The following is a 21,039-nucleotide window of genomic DNA, read 5'->3' on the forward strand; positions in this document are numbered from 1 at the left end:
CAAGAAGAAAATAAGCAAAACGTTAAACCACAGTGCTGAGGAAACCCACCTGCGCTGCTCCTGCCCCATCAGTGGTGTCACCGCACGACTCGTCTTTGCAAACGTCCCCTCTTCCCAGGAGTCCACCATCCTCGGTGGCTACCAGGCTCTCCTCCTGGACAGGCGCATCGACAGCCGGGCCCTTCCTCTTCGCCGTCTTTTTCTTCGGATGCGCACAGTCACCTTTTGTTTTTCTCTGTCGGAAGTGAGCAAGCTGCGCAAAAATGTAGAGAAGTAGTAAAGGCAAAGGTAAGTAAGAAAAAAGTAACAGAACCACAAAGCCAATGAGCTGGTGGGGAACATGAGGCTCTGGGGCTGGCCCAGCGTACTCAGCCAAACCTCACCAGACCCACGTCAACCAACAGATCCCTGTCCCACAAACTCTGCCTTCATTAATATCTGCAATACTAGCATTTAAGTTCAGAATTCTATCCGAAGGAACTGCTAATTATGCCTATATATACGGACAAAAGAAAGCAATACGGCCAACTGGCAGAATAGCTTTTCTTGCCACTGGCAGTTCACAGAAAAATACAATTTAAAAAAATACATCTATTTAAAAGACTGATAGCTTAATCAAGGCATGCTTAAGGTTTAAAACTACATAAATGCTAAATCTCTTTTTGCTCCCATTTTCCCCCCAATCGAGGAAATATATAGCCTAGCCAAAACTTCCTAGCCATAGATTCTGAGACAAGGTACAGAAATAGCAAAAAATTAATTAAGCCAGGTCAATCTAAGATCCTCCTTTATGGAATCAGATGTTCTATTTTTCACGACACAGCTCACCAATGCACCAGGGACCTCCACAGAATGTCACCCATCAGAAGACACAACCTAGCTCTGTTCAGTCCCTCAAACTGAAGGGCTTTAGCCTCTGTTCACACACGGTCTCCCACTAAGATCTTACTCAAAGATGTGAGATCTAATATCAGCTTTTCATGAGACACTGGCTCCTTCAAATGACAGCTGTGCTTATAAAAACAACGCATTTAACAAATATTTGTGTAAATGTAACAGAAGTGCGCACTTTCACAGACACATAAAAATTACATAAGGCCATTTACATGAGAAAAACTGTGTCTCCAGGACAGCCTGCCTTCCAAACCAGCCCCATATTCCTCATTTTATGCCCCACTCCATCAACTCTGTCCCCAGGGTCCCTCCCACATCACCATCATCCCCTCTGGCCTGGGTTCTCGGACAAGAGGTGCCCTGTTTCTTCCTGCAACAAGGTGAACCTTCCTCATCACCCTCAACACTCCTTTAAGCACGTTTACGCATGCTTACAAACCATGGCAAGCTCGGGGAATACACACGTCAAATAGTAAACTCCGGCTCATTTTCATCTCCTGGCCCATGTACATGCCAGGCACATGTAAAGGAGAAAAGAACATGCCACCACCCCCCTCTTCAAACCCATCACAAGTTTCTGCTTCACAGGAAGCCTGAATGAGGCCCCTCTGTCCTCTGCCTGTCACCCTGCCATTAGATGCTGCTACACAGTCACTACGTGTTGTGAATGGCCTCTTTAATGCACTGGCCCTGTGGTTCCCTCCAAGGAAGAAACGAGCACTGAATATCTCCTAAGAGCTGGTCCATATGAAATTCCCAATGTCTGGCCCCATCTGAGCTCAAGCGCAGCACCTTCGCATGGCTCTACCCACTAACGGGGTGGCACCGTGCAGACTCTCGCTCATCCCTCGGCAGAACAGGGAAGCAACTGCCCACACACAGCCTGAATGGGGTGGGGCCAGGAGTCACAGCCAAAGTGCCTGCTTGATCCACTCTGCCTCTGCAGCTGGGTCTTCTCGGGTCATGGCCCAATCCCCACAATATGCCCCCCTGACAGAAAGTACCAGTGTCTACATGAAAACTGGGGCAAAAGCAAGATGATAAATGCATCCCTGGAGCCACACGACTCTAGGCGCACAGTGAGTTCCTCGGGGCAACCACAACCTAGGGTCCCAGCACTCCGTCCAGGAGGCCCAGCATGGGGGAATGGCTCCAGCAGAGCTCCTCACCTGGGCCCCAAACAGCAGTGAGGCCACAAGAGCTCCCGGACCCGAGAATATCAGGCAGCAGGTCGGCAGAAGGCACTCTGCAATGGAAACAATTCATGTGTTCCTGGACCACCACTCCAAAACTTTTTTATATTTAAAAAAACTACATAATTCCAAGTGAAATGACAATCTGTACGTAGTTTTAAGTGGACGTAAGTGGAGATAAGTCACAGCGCCTATCAGTCGTCCAGGAGTCCCGAGTTCCGGGAGGCGGGGCTGCGGCAGGTGCGGCTGCACAGGTGTGCGACGCGCCGGCGGTCCAGGACAACGAGGACGCGCGGGGTGGGGAGAGCCGTTCCCTTCCCCACCAGAGGCCTTCACTCTCTACTGGGAGCGCAATGTGGCCGGGCGCTCAGGGACGGCGCGCTCCTAGGCCACCAGTGTCCATCAGGGCGCCACGGCCGAGATTCCCCCGCCACCCGAGAGGCTGCTGCGCCAGCTTCCCCGGAAACGCCGGAGGGCGCGGCAAGGCCTCGAGAGAAGGCGGGAACCCCGGAGGCGGCGCGCGGCCGAGACCCGCCCCCACCCGACCCCACCCCACCCGCCGGCGCCGGCCCTCCTCCGCCGTGAGCTCCCACGGGCGTCGCCCCGCCCCTCGCGCAGGCGCAGCCCCGCGAACCCGGCCTGCCCCGCGCCGGGCCTCCTCGCGCCACCCCACCCCCACCCCACACGTCCTCAGCCGGTGACTGGCTGCGGCCGCCACAGGGGCGGGGCCGGGCAGAGGGCGGCCGATTCAAGATGGCGGCGGCCAGGAGGCGGCTTCCAGCCGAGTCGGCGGGAAGGGCAAGACTCTGGCGGCGGTCCCTGCCTGCCCGCATCCGCTCCTAGCACGGAACAGAAGCAGTCACCGGAACCTGCCCTTGGAAACCCACGCTGGGACAGCCGGAGGAGGAGGAGGCGCTGCCGTTTACCTTCGCTCTCCCGGCCTCCACCTTTCTGCGCCGCTGCTCTTGCTCATCTTCTTCCATCTCCCTCCGGGGCTTCTCGCGGGTCGCCCGAGAGGTGACGGGATCGACACGCCGCCGCCTTCGCTTTATTTACACTCCCTCCCCCTAGTCTGGGCTCGCCCTCCCCCCCGCGACAACTGTCACGCAGACGTGAGCCCGGCTCCGCCCCTGGCGTGCGCCGTCTGCCCCGCCGCCAATCGGGGAGGGGGAGTCGCGTTCCTGCCCTCGCGCACGCGCAGTCAGGGCGGTGCGACCCGGACGGAGTTCCGCCCCTGCCAGCCGCTGGCCTCCCATTGGCATGATGAGGACTCCACCTCCCAGCCGGACCAATGGTGGAGCGCGGAGGCCTCGGAACCCTCTGTGATTGGTCGGTTTTAAAGAGGCCCTAGCTGCCCAACGGGAGGGCGGCGGGCGCGTAGGACGGGTGCGCTCGCGCCAGCTCCGGGGCCGCAGCCGTGCTTCGAAGGGCCTTGGAGCGAGTGTGGTCGTCAGCCTTCGTCCGCCGTCTCGTTAGCTGGGAGTTCGACGTGGCCGCACCCCTTCCGTGAAGGGGCTGCGAGGCCGCCCACCGTCGTGTCCACCCGGAGCAAGTCCAGGAGGCCGCGACTTCGCACCCCGCTCCGTCTCTGCGAGGCCCCGGCGGTGGCAGGAGCCTGACTCCCGTTCCCCGGGACGCTCTGGGACCACCAGCCTGGGTGTCCTTCCCGTGCGTCCCGCCCGTTGCGTGCGACCTGTGTCCGGGACAGCCGGGGTCTGTAGCGGGGAATCGGGCCCCGAGCTGCAGGGACTGCACCTGCGCATGTTTCTCTCTGGGGACACAGTGTCGCGTCCAGGTCTCTGATGCGCTGCGCCTGCTTCCAGCTTGCAGCTCCCGGTGGGCTCCCACGGTCATGGGTCCGCTCGCACCTCCGCCATAAAGCAGCCCCCTGGATCAAAGAGAGAGGAGGGACGCCACGTGGAGAGAGGCTCTGAGGGGCGGGGAAGGCAAACTTACACATGTCTACTCCTGTTAGCACAGGAACCCCCGGGTGGCAGGGGCTCCCTAGGGCCGGCTTGCCCAGCGGCCGTGGTCCCTTGAGAAAAATGCAGTTTTAAATGATACTGTAATTGTACCCAGTTCTAGATCCCCAGAGAGAGAGCTAGTTAAGTGAACATCAGAACAGTCTTCTTACGGAAAAGATTAAGGCTGTGGGATGTTTGGGTAAATTTCAGTTGTATCCTAAATGGCTGTTAAAAGGGGATGTGCTTCCTGCTCAATTTTGCTGTGAACCTAAAACTGCTCTAAGAAATAAAGTCTGGGGGGTGCCCGGGTGGCTCAGTGGGTTAAGCATCTGACTCTAGATTTCAACTCAGGTCGTGATCTCAGAGTTGTGGGATCGAGCCCCATATCAGGCTCCCAGCTCAGAGGGGAGTCTGCTGGAGATTCTCCCTCTCCCTCCGCGCCTTCACCCCACTTGCCCACACTCTCTCTCTAAAATAAATAAGTCTTTAAATAATAAAGTCTGTTAAAATTTTAAAAGAAAAAAGGAATATAACTTTGCTTATGCGTTCATGGTCTGTGTGGGAATCTGAAGTCTTGTGAAATCATTGTTCCTCAGCTTCAAACTTCACTTGAACCTGTTTGTCCAGATAGGGAAACAACGCACGGTTTTTATTCCCAGCCCACGGTTTGGTTTAACCATCCAGTGCTGTTGGTGTAATCAAGCTCACCGGACGCTGATAAGCTGACAATAATCCGAGCACCTTGTCTTGCTGTAGTGTAACCATGCCGAGCGAGCCTTCTGCCAGCGTGGGCGCTGGGGAAGCTGGGGCCTTCCCCCAGTGGTGATCCTGTTGGCCTAAATGGGCTTCACATTCTCGGTCTCACTTTAACTTTCCTCATTGCTGTTGGAGTGTCCCGTTTACCGTCCAATGGAAGATGAAAGCAGTCTGTGCACGGAACAGCACCACAGTTCAGGTGCAGGACTAGGGAACTGCAGAGCTCAGGCAGACGAGAAGGAGAAGGTGGGCGTCTCAAGCTCGGGAAGAGGCATGGGAAATGAACAGCTGTGCCTCCGTACCGCATGGGAGATGTGAACAGCACGGGGCCAGATGGGCCGTGGAAAGGCAGTTCGGAAGACACGACTTCGAGCGGCCGGCCGCGGGAGAGAAAGTGGCACAAAAAGCGAGATTGCTCTGGGCAGTGTTGCAGTAGACACGCACTGGGTGTTTGGGGTTCCTTCTGCTCTGCTCACCTGTCCCCCGCCTTTCCTCGGACAGGGTTTGCGTGCAAGCTGTGCGCTCCCTGCTTGCTCTATGCTCTGAGACTGGGTAAGGGCAGTAATAATAGTGCCGCTTCCTCAGTGTGATAACGACAAGCTGGCTGACACAAGCTCATCTTTCAGCCTCAGTGAGAATGTGTGAGCATAAGCAACCGCAGCTTAGACAAACCTCCCTCAGAGAGTGCTGGAAACTCAACTGCCAGGAAACACGTCCTCTCCTGAGTCAGACCACAGCCCTTTGGTAAGTGCAGCTTTCAGTCTTAGCTTGCGGAATTCAGTGGTTTGAGCAAACATGGGTGTGGGTGGGCTCACAAGACCCGGGGTCGGGCAGGCAACACCGGCAGAGCACTGGGTCAACTTTCCAAGACCAGTTAGTCCCAGAGCCTGACTCTCGCAACCTTTACATGTTACAATACATGTAAGACTCCACGGGGTGTGTGCCCAGAGTCTTCCCACACGGGTTTAGTCACTGGTTTTCAATCTATATTCCTTAGAACCCCAGAATCATTTCCATGGTCATTCTAGACTATGTTATTGATCTGACTCTCAGTTTATTTTTAACAATTAAAACGCTGTCCAAATAAATGATGTAGATACTCACCCCAAGGAGGAAAACCTAACCCTCACTCCTTAAGTATGAGCTGTGCACAATGACTTCCTCCCACAGAGGACTGTGGAAAGGGGAGAAAAATAGTAACTGTGGAGTGAAGAAACCTAGCTGGGTGATCAGGGTCGGAGTCAGCACTGATGAGTCAGGGTGACCACATGCACTGTGAGAACTCTGTTATACCATCTTCCTGATTTTCCTGCAAATATAAACTTTAAATAACTTAATTTTTTTAAAGATTTTATTTATTTATTTATTTGACAGAGACAGTGAGAGAGGGAACACAAGTAGGGGGAGTGGGAGAGGGAGAAGCAGGCTTCCCGCTGAGCAGGGAGCCCGATGCGGGGCTCGATCCCAGGAGCCTGGGATCATGACCTGAGCTGAAGGCAGACGCTTAACGACTGAGCCACCCAGGCGCCCCAAAACTTTAATAAATGGCTTTATTTAAAAAAAAAAAAAAAACAGTCTAACAAACTCACACTGGGATGTGTTATGTATACCACGTGGATTATCTCCTAGCTACCTTGAGTAGCTTAACTAAATTAGTTTTTGTTTACACTCAGACCTCCTGTTTGAATGTTAGGGTTATGATACATATAAATCCATAACCACTGAAGTGTATGGGCAATTTAAGGGACTTTTAGCCAAATTTTGGCCATCTGATACAAGTTTTTGGTTCAGTTGCATTGAGGAGGGGGCTGTAAGTGTGCTGATCCCTCATTCCCACCCCAGCCCTGGACCGCTGTCACTGGATCCAATATCCAATCTGTTCTATCCACTTCATTAGCTGGGTTGATTAATTCGTAAATCTGAAATGTAAAGCCGGTACAAATGAAGAGCCACTTTGATCAGTTTTGTGCCCTGTGCTCTGTGTGAACGATCATTTATAAAAGGCTTCTCTTGCTGGGTGTCGCACCCCACTCCCCCCCCAGCGCTGGAGTGCATGTCTCCAGCCACCAACTTCTGACCGGACCAGCGGTCCTGTCCCTAGGTGCCCCCACCCCTCTCTGGGCCAGGATCCCCACAGGGCAATCCCAATCCTGCAGTCACATCCCTGCCTGGAGGAGTGGTAGCCCCGTGTGGCCCTGTGTCCTGCAAGGTGATGGCTAGGAGCCTGTGGGGTGCACCCACCCAGAAGCCCCACCAGGAAAGCCCCTAAGCAGGTCATTGGTCAGCTCCCTGTGCTGTCCCTTCTGCCGCCCAGAATTTCCTGAAATCGCAGGGACGTGGTGCCCCCACCCTGTCCTCCTGGTATCCAGGCTTCACGCCCATCTGGCTCTGAGGGTCCCTAGAAGGGGCTGGGGGCATCCTGGCCCCTTGGAGGTAATAATGGATGAGGGGAGGGTAGGCCCCTGCAGTGCATGGGGGATGGATGCAGCTGCCCCCCACCCCTACCCCATACTCTTCTGGACTCAGTCCTGAGGGTGGGGGCAATGCATGGGGGAATCAGGACTGCCCCCCAGGACCTCACTCTGTCCCCTCGGGCCCCAGCTGCTGCTCATCACCTTCCCAATAAGCCCCACCTGGCTACACCTGGAGATTAGCAGTGTTTATAGGCAACTCCTGTGGGCGGGGGGCCAGGCTGGGGCTTGGGAAGGACTCTCAGTGGAAACCTGGCAACCTGGTCTGTGTCTGCAGCGCCCAGCAACCGCCGAGGCAACGCGGCGCTCCGGGAGCTGTGGCCACCCTCCCACACGCTGTTCTCTGGCAGCAGCGGGCCAGGCTCCAGGGGGTAAACTCAGCCCAGCTCAGGAACCCTTCAAAGACACCACGGCTGGGGCTGCTTCTCCTTGCTTGCCGATAACCTGAGACCGAGGGAGGAGGTGGGTCTGTGGTGTCCCAGGATGCTGGACTCCTCAGTGGCAGATGCGATGACCCGACTGACCCTGAAACTCTTGGAGAAGGTAAGGCAGTGGGGGCAATCATGTTTTCAACAGCTTGTCAAAGAAGCACAGATTCAAAAGGTAAGTTATTATGCCTGTCAGTATACTCCTGCTTCCAAGGGAAAACACTTTCCTGTGCTTTTTAGCCTTATGATGAAGGCCTGTGGTCTCTTGGTTTTCTCTGCCTTTATGCAGAACCAACTAGGTTCTTCTGGCAGCTTCTCAGCTGGGAGGCTGGATACACCCACGGCCCAGAGCATTTTCAGGGCCCACAAACTCCCCTGCAGAGCCTCCCGGCTTCAGTGTTTGGAGAAGACAGGCCATGGTTGGTGCAGGGTCTGCAGCCGCGTAGGCCGGCCCTGCGGTCCATCCTGACGGCCGTCTTCCTGTCTTCCACGGCCAGCCTGCCCACCAGCACAGCGCCTCCTTCTGGGTGGCCCATGGCCAACGTGGAGGGGCCGGCAGGGGTCATCCCAGGACAGGCCCAGACCGTGCTGCTCAGCCCAGGGCTCAAGTGGTCAGGGGTGGGTGGTCAGTGACATGGAGCTGGCCTGGGTCAGGCTCTGCAGAAAGTTGCTTGAAAGGGGCCTTTCACATCAGAGCATCTGCCCTAAGATTTCAAGGTGGAACTTGTGTGCACCAAATGGAGAGCCTGACGCCCACAGTCCTAAGAGAGCACGGATGACCCTTGCCACCTCCCCCCACTCTGTCCCCAGTCACCTCCATCTGGGACTCTGGTCCCTTCAGACCCTCTGGGGCAGGTGCTCCTCCCCCCACCCAGACCCCACCCACTCGCACACTCTGTCCTTTTCGACACAGAAACTGGAGCAAGAGTGTGACAATGTGGAAGGGGATTCTGAAGAACCCCACCTCGTAGCAGGTAAGAGCCCAGGCTGCTGGGAGAACACACACACACACACACACACACACACACGGTGCTCTGCCAAGCACACCCTCATTGCTTACCACACCCTCACGAAAACCCCAAGAGGGGATACGTTCATCACTCCCATTCTGCAAATAAGAGAAGCGGGGTCCAGAGAGGTCTGATCGTCTGCCACAGGGCGCCCAGCTCAGACGTGGCCACACCTGGCCGATCTGTGTCGCTCTGAGCTTGTTCTGGGGTGGGGGGTATGTGGGGTTCCACCTGTCAGGTGAGCACATCTTCAGGCGCCCAGACCAGGCGCTCCTGTGCATCCGCAACCCGGGCCGACGGTCGCTCAGGCCACGTGAGCTGGAGGAGAGGACCGCTCTCCCGGTGACCGTGCCCAAGTTCAGTGACATCTGGGTGAGGTGCTAGGGAGGCCTACGAGAACACTGCCTGTTCATGGGGAAGAGTCCCTTTGGCAGTGGGAGCTCCAAGAAACTCGTGAGGACAGCAGGCAGAGCCCAGGGCTCAAATCCAGACAGGAAACGCCAAACAGGTCACCTGGCCAACAGGTAAGAGCAGAACCATGGAGTGGGCCAGGGCAGGGGGACTCCTGGGGACCCCCCCGAGAGGACAGGCTGCTCTAGGCATCCTCAGGGCTCGGGGGTGGAGAATGGGCGTGCTGTGCCCGAGGAAGGAAGGCCAGACCCTGTTCAGAGCCTCCTCTTGAGTGGGGACCCCTCCCTCAGGAGGCTGCAGATGGCATTACCTGAGGCTCGGTGGACCGTATCAGCCCCCAGGCCGCTTGGGGCCCCCAGATGGCTCCAGGTGGCAGGAGGCCAGGCTCACCACCCAGTCACGCTCACTACCGAGCCCCGTGAGGCCCTTCTCCCTCTCACCAGAGTCCAGCAGAGCCCGAGGAAGGGCTCTCTGTCATAGGGCAGTGCTTGGGCCCTGTGTGGGAACCTGCCTGATGTGACGCCCTGCAGGAAACAAGGACAAGCTGGATGCAGCCCTGCTGGGTGCTCTGAGGAGGAGGCAAGATCTTCTGCAGAGACTCTGGGTAGGCCGCATGTCCAGCAGCTGTGTGGACCCTGATCATGAGCAGGCCGGAGGCATGGGGGAGGGCTTCCTGGACGAAGCACTGGTTCCCTGATGTCTGTGACCTGTGGGTGGGTAATGGACAGATCCCGAGCAGCTAGGAGCCTGCGCACCTGGGTCCAGGACTGCATGGAGAAAATAACACCTGCATGCATGTTTTCCATAGTCTGGGTTCCAGCGGGAGTGTTCACTGAAAAACCCTGCTTTGGTTGTACATCCCCAAGGTGGAAATGCTGTGCAAAGGGCCCAATTCCTACAGGAAGTGGGATTTTAAGATGGCCAATGGCTTCGTCCAAACTAAATGCACCAGCAACAGGGAATGACCATGCGAAGCAATTAATTGAGTCCAAACGTATAGTTAGGATAAAATGCCACATCGTGGTGATGTGGGAAAGAGAATATACTCTGTTGGCTGGGCGAAGAGAACAACCAGAAACCGGTTCGTTATTTGGTAAACTCAAACAGAAGTTTTAAGCTCCCTCCCCTTCCTGCCACATGAAATGAAGGGTTCCTCTCATGTGTGCCCCCCACAAAGAGCCTGGCTCCAATTCCAGAGGGTCTGTGCCCCGAGGACGCCCTGAGACCCCTCCCACCGGAGGACCACGCGTCTGTGCGCCGCTGTGCCAGGCGGAGTGCGCGCCCTGGGCGCCCGGTCTCCTCCCTTCGGTATCTGGGGCTCTCCCTCTCTGGGTGCTGCAGCTCTGCCTTGTGTTGCAGGAACAGCATCTCCTAGAGGAGGGCTCCCAGGCCCAAGCACGGAGCGGGGTGAACAGAGGAGGAGCCCGTGGGTCAGCGCTGCCCCCAGAGGGGCCCCCCATGGGCATCTACCCCGCCGCCTCCCTGCCCCCACCAGCCCTGGAGCCACCACGGATTATCCAACACTCAGTAAGTCTTCATGACCTGAGGGCAGAAGCAATGTGGGGAGGATGGGCTGCCCACAGAGACCCCTCATCCAAACGGAGATTGTGGATTTTGGTGGTCTCAAGGCCTTCCTCCGCAGCATTATGAAGAGGGTCAGTCAGCTGGGAGCCAAGTGGCCGCATTTACCATGTCCCGGGCACTGCACAGGGAGCTCCTGGCTCCTCTCTGCGGTCCTCACAGGTGCCCTGAGAACTGGCTTTGGAGAGAGGAGGTGGTCTTACCCTTCATTACAGAGGAGAGCCTGAGGTCCCCATTCAGCCTCCTGACTCTCAGGTCCTAGCCTTTACACGAGGAACAGAAGTACTCAGCATCAGGAGGGCCCTGAGTTTGAGGAAGAAGTGTGTCAACTCTTTCTCAAAATTTCATAATGACCAGCGGAATCCTAAGACCCTAATCTCAAGGGCAGAATTTAAAAAGGTAAAAGAGTGTTCCAGTTTTTGAGAGCCTCAAACCTTTGTTCAGCATTCTGGGTTGCAAGCAATGGAAAGCAACTCTGACTCTCTTAAGCAGAAGAGAATGTAGCGGAAGGCAGGTGAGTGCAGAGAAGGGACAGAAGCCAGGCGGGGCTCATCAAAGCCCTGGGGAGAAGAGCAGGCGGAGGTGGTGGGCAGGACCAAGTTGCAAAGGTTCTGGACCAGCTGGCCAGGGAGACGGCAGTGTCGGCAGACTGGGACCAGGACCTGGAGCGCGTTTGTTCTTTGGAAGAAGACCTGGCAGCACGAGGTTGAGGGAATAGAGTGGGAAGGGGTGACCCTAGATCAGGGAGAGATCTGTGCTAACGGAGCCCCCAGGGCCCCCTTTTGCCCCTGGGCTGTCTGTGTCCAGGCTCCAGATCTCCCCTCCCCAGCCTGCATCTTTGGATCTTCCAACACTGGGACCTCCTTCCAGGAATGGCGGGGTGGTGGGGGTTAGGGGCAGGAGGCTCCCCCCCATTCCCAAACATGTTCACACTCATGGCAATCGCATGGGCCCAGTTCTGCTTGCACCTTTCACTCAGCCCCGGTGACAACAAAAGGGCAAGTAGGGCCTTTGGTGGTTACAGTGAATTTCCCTGATGCTGGACTCAGAGACCCTGAGGCAGGGTGTCCTCCAAGCCAGGGAGGCCACAGCTTCATCCGTCTACGTGGGGGAGAGCAGAGCGCGCTCCAGGCCGAAGCCGGCCTGCCGTCTCATTTTGTGCGACCTGTAAGCTGAGAACGGTCTTACACTTTTAAGTGTTTGGGGGAGGGGCGCCCGTGTGGCTCAGCCTGGGATCAGCTTGGGAAGCCTTCCCTCTCCTGGTTCTGAATCTCCCCCTGCTCGTGCTCCCTCTCCCTCCCTCCCTCTCGCCCAGCTCCCTCTCGCCCAGCTCCCTCTCTGGTCCTCTCTCTGGTCCTCTCTCTCTCTCTCTCTCTCTCTCTCTCTCTCGTCCTCTCTCTCTCGTCCTCTCTCTCTCGTCCTCTCTCTCTCATCCTCCCTCTCTCTCTCGTCCTCTCTCTCTCGTCCTCTCTCTCTCTCGTCCTCTCTCTCTCGTCCTCTCTCTCTCGTCCTCTCTCTCTCTCGTCCTCTCTCTCTCATCCTCTCTCTCTCTCGTCCTCTCTCTCTCGTCCTCTCTCTCTCATCCTCTCTCTCTCGTCCTCTCTCTCTCGTCCTTTCTCTCTGTCGTCCTTTCTCTCTCTCGTCCTTTCCCTCTCCCTCTTTCTCCCTCTTTCTCCCTCTTTCTCCCTCTTTCTCCCTCTTTCTCCCTCTTTCTCCCTCTCTCTCCCTCTCTCTCTCTCGTCCTCTCTCTCTCGTCCTCTCTCATCCTCTCTCTCTCTCTCATCCTCTCTCTCGTCCTCTCTCATCCTCTCTCTCTCATTCTCTCTCTCTCATCCTCTCTCTCGTCCTCTCTCTCGTCCTCTCTCTCTCTCGTCCTCTCTCTCTCGTCCTCTCTCTCTCATCCTCTCTCTTGTCCTCTCTCTCTCGTCCTTTCTCTCTCTCGTCCTTTCCCTCTCCCTCCCTCTCTCTCTCTCTCTCTCTCTCTCTCTCTCTCGTCCTCTCTGTCTCGTCCTGTCTTGTCCTCTCTCTCTGTCATCCTTTCCCTCTCCCTCCCTCTCTCTCCCTCTCGCCTGGGCTCTCTCTCGTCCTCTCTCTCTCTCTCTCTCATCCTCTCTCTCCCTCTCTCTCTCTCATCCTTTCCCTCTCTCTCTCTCACCCGCGCTCTCTCTAAAATAAATCTTTTTAAAAATGGGGGGAAAATCAAAAGAAGAATGGTTTGTAGCATATGAAAATGATGTGAAATGCGAATCTCAGTGCCCATACTGATGTGTCACCACCCGTCCCTTGCGCGGTGGCCACTTTGAAGCCTCCCTGCTGAGTGAAGCCTTCACCTGAGGCCAGGTGGCCCACAAAGCCAAAACTATTTGTGGTCTGGCGCTCTACATAGAGAGTCGGCCAAGCCCTGGTTTGTGCCATCATTCCTGGGAACTGGGAAAGAAAGGACAAGGCCTTATTCATCCAGAAGAGGAGCGAGATAGAAAGTCTCTGGTGCATGGTCAACACCTAGTGTGGGCTTGGAATTGTTGTACGTTTCTTTTAACTGGAGAGAAGCCAGAGATTATCTTCATGGCCTGTTCCTTGGATACCTCTATTCAAGCAGTAGTAATGAAACCGGATGTTAGCTTCCTCTCCTGAAAACGGGAAATGGGGGAAAATTAAAAATAGTGTGTGTTAGGGGCGCCTGGGTGGCTCAGTTGGCTAAGCGTCTGACTCTTGAGTTTCGGCTCAGGTCATGATCTCGGGGTGGTGGGATTGAGCCCCGCATCAGGAGCTTGCTTAAGACTCTCCCTCTGCCATCCCCCCACCCACAGCCGCCCACGCGCGTGCCTGAGCTCTCGCTCTTACAAAAGCAGACTATGTGTTAGTATGCTAGGGCAGCTTAAACAACAAAGTTATTCTCTCACGTTTCTGGAGGGTGGAAGTCCAAGATCACCAATCAGGTTCCTGGAGAGCGTTCTCTTCCTGGCTTGCAGACGGCTGCCTTCTCACTGCCTTCACATGGTAGACAGAGAAAGCTCTCTGGCATCTCCCTTTTTATGAGGACACCAGCCCTATAGGATTCGGATGTCACCCTTATGACCTCACTTAACCTTTATTACCTCTTCACAGGCCTGATCTCCAAATACAGACACATTGGAGGTTAGAGCTTCAACATATGAATTTCGGGGTGGACACAAACATTCATAACATATCATGTCCTAGGTGATACCCGGACTCAAATATCTATCTATTAAGCAACGAATTCAATGTATAGGGTTAATCATTTGAAGTTTCTCTTGGATGGATGGATGGATGGATGGATGAATGGATGGATGGGTGGGCAGGGTGGGTGGATGGATGGGTGGGTAGGTAGACGGCAGTGGATGGGTGGGTAGATGGATAGGTGGGGAGGTGGATGAGTGGGTAGATGGATAGATGGGTGGGTGGGTGGATAGGTGGGTGGGTGGGTGGGTAGATGGATAGATGGGTGGGTGGATGGATGCTGTAGAACATGGTCTCCTAGGGCACATTTAGGGAACTAATCATCTGGCTCTTTGTAGGCCCCCCAGCCTCCTGCCACCATTATTCAACAGCTACCTCCCCAGCCCCTCATCACACAGATCCCCCCTCTCCAGGCCTTCCCCACTCAAAGAGCAGGAAGTATTAAGGAAGGTAAGTGTTCCATATTAATACTGTTATGGGTTTATAAAATTCTCTACCGAAACAAAAAAATATTTTTTTTTAAAGATTTTATTTATTTATTTGACAGAGAGAGACACAGTGAGAGAGGGAACACAAGCAGGGGGAGTGGGAGGGGGAGAAGCAGGCTTCCCGCTGAGCAGGGAGCCCGATGCGGGGCTCGATCGCAGGACCCTGGGATCATGACCTGAGCCAAAGGCAGACGCTTAACGACTGAGCCACCCAGATGCCCCCTGAAGGCAGATGCTTAACGACTGAGCCACCCAGGCGCCCCATCCAAACAAATTCTGACCTGATCAAATATTTGAAGGTAAAAATAGGAACTCTCAGAAGTACCCTAACAACCACCCTGGAGAGCTCGTGAGCATTTTATAAATTGCAGTATCATAGACTGTATTCCCCATACTGTGCCGTTTGTTCTGTGACTCACTCCGTAACTGGTAGACCCAATCTCTCCCCTTCACCCACTTTCCCCAAACCCCACCCCCACCCGCCCCACCAGCAACCATCAGACCGTTCTCTGCATTTGTAGGTCTGATTCTGCTTTCTGTTCATTTATTCGTTTTTTCCATTCATTGGGCTTTAGTATGAAGTTGAATGCGTGGGATCTGGAGCCCCCTGCCCCCAGGGATGGAAGGAGCTTGGAGCACCGTCGCCCCCTTCCTCCCACCCAGTCAGTACTGCTCTTTCTCTTTTAGAACAACTTCCCAAACTAGATGCCAGGATGATCTCCTACAGAAATCATCCTGACATCCTACTCACCCTTTGTTGTATCTCAGACCACCCTTCTGGAATTATCTTCTATTATCTTGAAATAAGCCCCTTCCAAGTTCCTTTAGAACAGACTCTTGAAGCTCCCTCAGTGTTTGCCTCCTGGCAAATGTTTTTATTTCCCCTTGTTCTTAAATACCAGCGTTGCTGGATATTCAGATCTAAATTGATATTTATTTTCTCTCCATGCTTCCTGAGGACCCTTGTGATTATGTTGGGCCCACCCAGATAATCCAGGATAATCTCCCCACCTCAAGATGCTTTTTCAAAAATTAATTAATTTTAAAAATCGTGGTAAGGGTGCCTGGGTGGCACAGTCAGTGAAGGGTCCGACTCTTGGTTTCAGCTCAGGTCGTGATCTCAGGGTTGTGAGATCGAGCCCCGCATCAGGCTCCATGCTCAGTGGGGAGTCTGCTTGGGATTCTCTCTCCTTCTCCCTCTGCCCCCACCCCCCTGCATGTGTGCTCTCTCCACCCCCCTCAAATAAATACATAAATCTTAAAAATAAATTGTGGTTAAAAAACACATAAAATTTACCGTCTTAAACATGTTTAAGTAGTGTTAACTGGATCCATGTTGTTGTGCAACAGATCTTTAGAACTTTCCATCTTGCAAAACTGAAACTGTGTATCCAGGTCCCCCTCCTACAAGCCCCCAGCACCCGCCATCCTATTCTCTCTGAAGTTGATGACTTAGGTACCTCCTATGAGAGGAATCATACAGTATTTGTCCCTCCGTGACTGGCTTATTTCATGTGGAATAATGAACGTCTTCGAGATTCATCATATGGTGGCAGGTGGCAGATTTTCCTGCCTTTTTAAGGCTGAATAATAATCCATGGGATGGATGGACCACGTTCTTTTATCCCTTTGTTTGTTGATGCACACTTGGGTTGCTTTCATCCAAAACTTTTTTTTTTTTAAGATCCTATTTCTTTGAGAGAGAGAGAGACCAAGAGAGAGCATGAGTGGGGGGCAGAAGGAGAGGGAGAAGCAGACTCCCCGCCAACGGGGAGCCCAACACAGGGCTCCATCCCAGGACCCCGAGATCATGACCTGAGCCAAAGGCAGACACTTAATGACTGAACCACCCAGGCGCCCCTCCATCCAAGACTCTTAATCACATCTGCAACATCCCTTTCACCATATAACAAAACACAATTCACAGGTCCCAGGGATTAGGGTATGTACATGCTAGGGGTCCATCATTCAGCTGACCATGCTATTCAATCATATTATTATCCCACAAATTCTGGGCCCATTCTCTTGGGGCTGTGGAGCCACCACACGGTCTCATCTTCTGGGGAATGGACATGTACGTTTCTGTGGGGCCTATGCCTAGGGATGAGATGTTTGGGTCAGGAAATACTGCCAGACAGTTTTCCAAAGCGGTAGTGATGTGGGATCATCAAGCCCACAGTCAAAGAATTCTTGAGATGTCTCTGGTGCAAAAGGTGTTTTTATTAAAGCCTGGGGACAGGACCCGTGGGCAGAAGGAGCTGCACTGGGATTGTGAGGGCGACTGATTATATACTTTTTAATTAGTGGGGGTTAGGGACAGCGTGAGTCTCTAAGGAACCTGGAAGCGAGGCTTTCAGCACCTTGAGGGGCTAGCTGCTGTGAAGATAATGTTCCTTTTCAACATGAAGGCACTAAGGCAGTTCCTTGAGGAAGGTTACACTCTGCACGTCTCTGGAATCGATCAGTGGGCTGCAAGCTGTAAGGAGATTGAACTGAAGCTACATTTCTCTTCCTTTGTTTCTCTCGTCAGTAGTACCTGTCGACACTCCACAGGAGTGAACAATTGCTTGCAGCAAGTCACCAACCCTCGGTGTCCTTAGACTATTTCATCTTTGCCAATCTGGTGGGCATGGCAGCTCATTCCAGTTCTAATTTGCATGTCACCTTTTCATATATTTATTGGCTGTTTGAATACCCTTTTTGTGACGTGCCTTTCAAGTGTTTTGCCCATTTTTCTTCCAGGTCATCTGCCTCTCTCATTGGTTTCTAGGAATTCCTCGTGTATTCTGACATGGGTCCTTTTTGATACATGTATTGCAAATCGCTCTCTTTGTGGTGTCTCCGGATGAACACAAGTTCTTAATTTTTATTTTTATTTTTTTATTTTTTAATTTTTTTTAAAGATTTTATTTATTTATTTGACAGAGAGAAACATAGCGAGAGGGGGAACACAAGCAGGGGGAGTGGGAGAGGGAGAAGCAGGCTTCCCGCAGAGCAGGGAGCCCGATGCGGGACTCGATCCCAGGACCCTGGGATCATGACCTGAGCCGAAGGCAGACGCTTAACGACTGAGCCACACAGGCGCCCAACAAGTTCTTAATTTTTAATAAAGTTCTGTTTTTCAGGCTTTTTCCTTTATGGGTTCGTGCCTTTTCTGTCCTGTGTAAGAAGCCTTTAGCCACTCAAGGTCATGAAGATGTTCTACGATTTGCTTGACTTCTCACATTGAGATTTACGACCCACCTGGAACAGATTTTGTGAGCTGAGTTAGGGACTGGTGTTATCTTTGCCATGGATATCGGTTTGGCCCTGTGCCACTTATCGAAGACCCTCTTTCCCCACAACACCGACGTGTGCCCCTTATCCTGAGGCAGTTACACCGGCCCCACATGGGTCTCCTCAAGGGTCTTTGCCCAGAACGGGGCTGCCAGACTCAGCCTCTCCATGTTCTTGTCTTGCGGGGATAAGAGTTCCCACAGCTGTATTGCTGTGGGAATCTGGCTCTGTGCCCCCCACCACCCCATTGCTCTCAGGCCTGGGACAAAATCTTTTAATCAAGGGTCTCTAGAGAAACAGAGCCAACAGGACAGGTCTAGATAGAAAGATGAATTTTAAGGAATTGGCCAATGTGATTATGGAGGCTTGGCTAGCCCAGAATCTGCAAGGAGGGCTGGCTGGAGACAAAGAGCCGATTCCGGTGGGAAGGCTGCTGCCTACCCAGCTCCTGGACACCCCTGCCTCCAGGCTCCCCTTTTTTGGCTGGGAGTGTGAGTGGTTTTAGGGACCTGCCTGCCCTTGGTGAGGCTGACACAGCCTCGGGGCTGCCTGCTTTCCAGGGCCTCCAGGCTGTGGGGAGAACTCATGTTTACCTCTCACACTGACAGAAACGTGTTTCTTAGTATCCAGAGTTGGTGAAGAGATTGGTTTCCTGGTTTCAAAGATGAAATTCCTAGTAAAGTACCACAGGCCTGGGGGCTTAAAATAACGGAAATGTACTTTCAGTCTGGAGGCCGGAATTCTGAAATCCAGGTGTCACATGGCCAGGCTCCCTCCAGAGGCTCCCAGGGATGGTCCTTCCTGTCTGGTCCAGCGGTGGCTCCAGGTGGTCCTGGCTTGTGGCCGCGTGGGTCCCATCTCTGCCCCATCCCCATGTGGCCTCTCCTCTGCTGTCTCAAACCTCCCTTTGCCTCTCATAAAAACACTTGTCTTCTTGAGGTGCCTGGGTGGCTCAGTTGTTATGCGTCTGCCTTCGGCTCACGTCATGATCCCAGGGTCCTGGGATCGAGCCCCACATCGGGCTCCCTGCTCAGCGGAAGCCTGCTTCTCCCTCTCCCACTCCCCCTGCTTGTGTTCCCTCTCTTGCTATCTCTCTCTCTGTCAAATAAATAAATAAATAATCTAAAAAAAAAAAACCTTTTAAAAAAACAAAAACAAAACACTTGTCTTGGATGTAGGGCCTACCTGGATAATCCAGGATGATCTCATCTCAAGATTCTTAATTATGTCTGCAAAGACTCTTTCTAAGTAAGATCACATTCAGGGGTCCTGGGGATTAGAACGTGGACACACTTTCAGGGGCCCCCATGTAGCAGGAGTGAGAAGTGCAGCAGCCTCCCGGGAGCCCAGTGGACACCCCCAACAACACTTCAAAGCACACACACCCTCCAACCCCGAAGCTCTGCCCCTCAGAACACACCCCCATTGCCTGAGGGCCTCTTGCTTGTGGAGCCCTGAGCGTGTCTCCGCCGTCGGCGATGCTCTAAAGCTGCGTCCTCAGGAGAGGCCTGATGATCAGCGCGTGGTCTGGGAGTGACGGAGCCTCTCCTTGCAGACATGGTGGAGATGATGCTGATGCAGAACGCACAAATGCACCAGATCATTATGCAAAACCTGATGCTCAAAGCCCTGCCCTCATCAGCGTTTTTGCCCTCCGGGGGATCACAGGCCGCCCCCCTGCATCCCACCCCTCAGGTAGGCTCAGCTGGGCACAGGCACGGAGGTAAAGGAGGCCACCCAAATCAAACCCAGAGGATCTGGGTGGCTTTTCTTCTGGAAGTCCGTGTATCTGTGTAACTCTGAAAAGCACATTTCTGACTCCTGGGTCTGTGATCTGCTTGTGAAGCCCCCTGGCACTCCCCATTCCCACCTAGATGAGGAATGAGTTATGCAATTTGGGGCCCAGAAAGCTGCTTCCTAGAGCCAAATGAACTCTGCTGGAGCCTGGCCCTCCCTTCCTTCCTTCCTTCCCTCCCTCCCTCCTTCCCGCCCCCCCCCCCCCCGCCCCGCCCCATTGAAATGGGCTGGTGTGTGTGCTGTGCTGAGGACCTGCAGCGGGCTCCCCTTGTCCTCCTGCAAGCCAGAGGCAGAAGCAGCCCTCCGTGCATCACCACCACCACTACGCGCCCCCAGGTCCCCTGCAGGCCATCCCAGCACCTGGCTCCCTGGCTGGTTACTGCACATGGCCCACGGTGGTCTCGGCCACCGCCCTCCCACCTGCCTCCAGCTTCCTGCCAGCCCTGCACCACTTGGCTGGCCCTTCATCAGCAGCCCTTAGCCCGTAAGTCAAGGCCAGCTTCCTGGTCTGTGGGTGGGAATACCTAGGAACTGGGTTGTACCTCTTCACCCCTGCTGACAAGCCAGTGGACCCATCTTTATCCGGTCCGAGGCTGTAGCAGGGAATTTGGAAAGGCCCTCCCATCTTCCCCAGGGAGGCAGGTGGGTCCTTGGCAGTATTAGCCCCTGGAGGTCCCGGTCTGAGAATGGACCCCAGGCCAACCTCCCGGGGAAGCTGCTTGTGGCTTGGGTCATTTGTCCAGCATGAGCAGGGCTCTGGGGACCCGCACCTGAGCCCTGGCTGCACGGCTCACCCTTAGTGTGGTGTCTGCGTGCTAAGCCAGGGCAGTAACTGCACCCGCATATCCCAGCTTTCCCAGGGTGGCATCTGATGGCGTCCAGCCCACGCAGGCTCCGGGCTTGTGAGCCTCCACATGTGGACTCTGGTGAGCGGCAGAGTCCTGGGGACTCGGGGCATCGGGTGTGGTCGGGGAGGCCCGGCAGAAGACTGCAGCCTTGTCCCTGGATGCAGGACTGCGAGTCAAGAGGGAATACAGGGTCTCGTCAGGAAAGATGGCCCAGGAGCCAGAAGAGAAAGATGGGTGGAATTAGCTGCTTACACCATAAACAAAGTCAAATATGACGATAACTGGGAGCTCTGCCTGCCACGCGGGGGGCAGGAGTGAGGGTTCCTGCTAAGTGAACGGAGCAAGGCAAGCGGCCCGCTGGGCTCTCCCGTGGAAAGGAGCCTTCAGGTTTGGAGAGGTGTCCTTGCTGGTCTGCACAGCTTTCTCCTAGAAGGGAGACAATCGAGGTTGAACGTGGTTCCTTCTGAAGGGGGCTGAGGAAAGGGAGCTTTCCCTGTGTGTTTGTTCTTGGTTCTGTCAGGGCTTCTGATGTGAACGTCACCTTTACTCTTTCGTCACTTTTCGTGACCTTTTTCTTCTGGGTGGAATCATGTTCCCTTGCTGTTTTACTTATTTTAAAGATTTATTTATTTACTTGTTTGAGAGCGTGCGCAAGAGCAGGGGGGAGGGGCAGAGGGAGAAGCGGGCTCCCCACTGAGCAGGGGACTTGATCCCACAACCC

At 54.2% G+C, this 21,039-nt stretch overlaps 2 protein-coding genes across 7 annotated transcripts in view; one reads left to right on the top strand and one right to left on the bottom strand.

Moving 5' to 3' along the window:
• PCNT (pericentrin) overlaps window positions 1–3,190 on the bottom strand; it is a 124,761-nt gene extending 121,571 nt beyond the window's left edge. For all 6 annotated transcript variants that reach the window (XR_013448334.1, XM_078072449.1, XM_078072794.1 and 3 more), the window contains exons 1-2: window positions 3,014–3,190; window positions 50–253 (exon numbers count right to left, since the gene is read on the bottom strand). Coding sequence is in view for 5 of the 6 variants with exons in the window: in XM_078072449.1 (XP_077928575.1) it covers window positions 50–253; window positions 3,014–3,070 (261 nt within the window). In the remaining variant the exon portion in view is untranslated. The remainder of the gene's footprint in view (window positions 1–49; window positions 254–3,013) is intronic.
• Window positions 3,191–3,200: 10 nt separating this feature from the next.
• On the top strand, window positions 3,201–19,548 carry C1H21orf58 (chromosome 1 C21orf58 homolog). Its single transcript, XM_078073961.1, has 7 exons — window positions 3,201–5,551; window positions 7,556–7,821; window positions 8,620–8,680; window positions 9,658–9,731; window positions 10,487–10,654; window positions 14,248–14,359; window positions 19,229–19,548. Exons 2-7 carry the CDS (start codon window positions 7,762–7,764, stop codon window positions 19,468–19,470), a joined length of 717 nt encoding a protein of 238 aa, XP_077930087.1. The 5' UTR covers window positions 3,201–5,551; window positions 7,556–7,761; the 3' UTR covers window positions 19,471–19,548.
• The last annotated feature ends 1,491 nt before the right edge of the window (window positions 19,549–21,039 follow it).

This window comes from Halichoerus grypus, chromosome 1 (genome assembly GCF_964656455.1).
Source record: "Halichoerus grypus chromosome 1, mHalGry1.hap1.1, whole genome shotgun sequence".
Classification (NCBI taxonomy): domain Eukaryota; kingdom Metazoa; phylum Chordata; class Mammalia; order Carnivora; family Phocidae; genus Halichoerus; species Halichoerus grypus.

Excerpts from the sequence above, each read along its gene's own strand:
- C1H21orf58 (XM_078073961.1), top strand. The coding sequence starts at position 7,762 with ATGCTGGACTCCTCAGTGGCAGATGCGATGACCCGACTGACCCTGAAA. Across the intron at positions 8,681-9,657 it reads AGAACCCCACCTCGTAGCAG|GAAACAAGGACAAGCTGGAT; the intron begins GTAAGAGCCCAG and ends GACGCCCTGCAG. Across the intron at positions 9,732-10,486 it reads ATCTTCTGCAGAGACTCTGG|GAACAGCATCTCCTAGAGGA; the intron begins GTAGGCCGCATG and ends CTTGTGTTGCAG.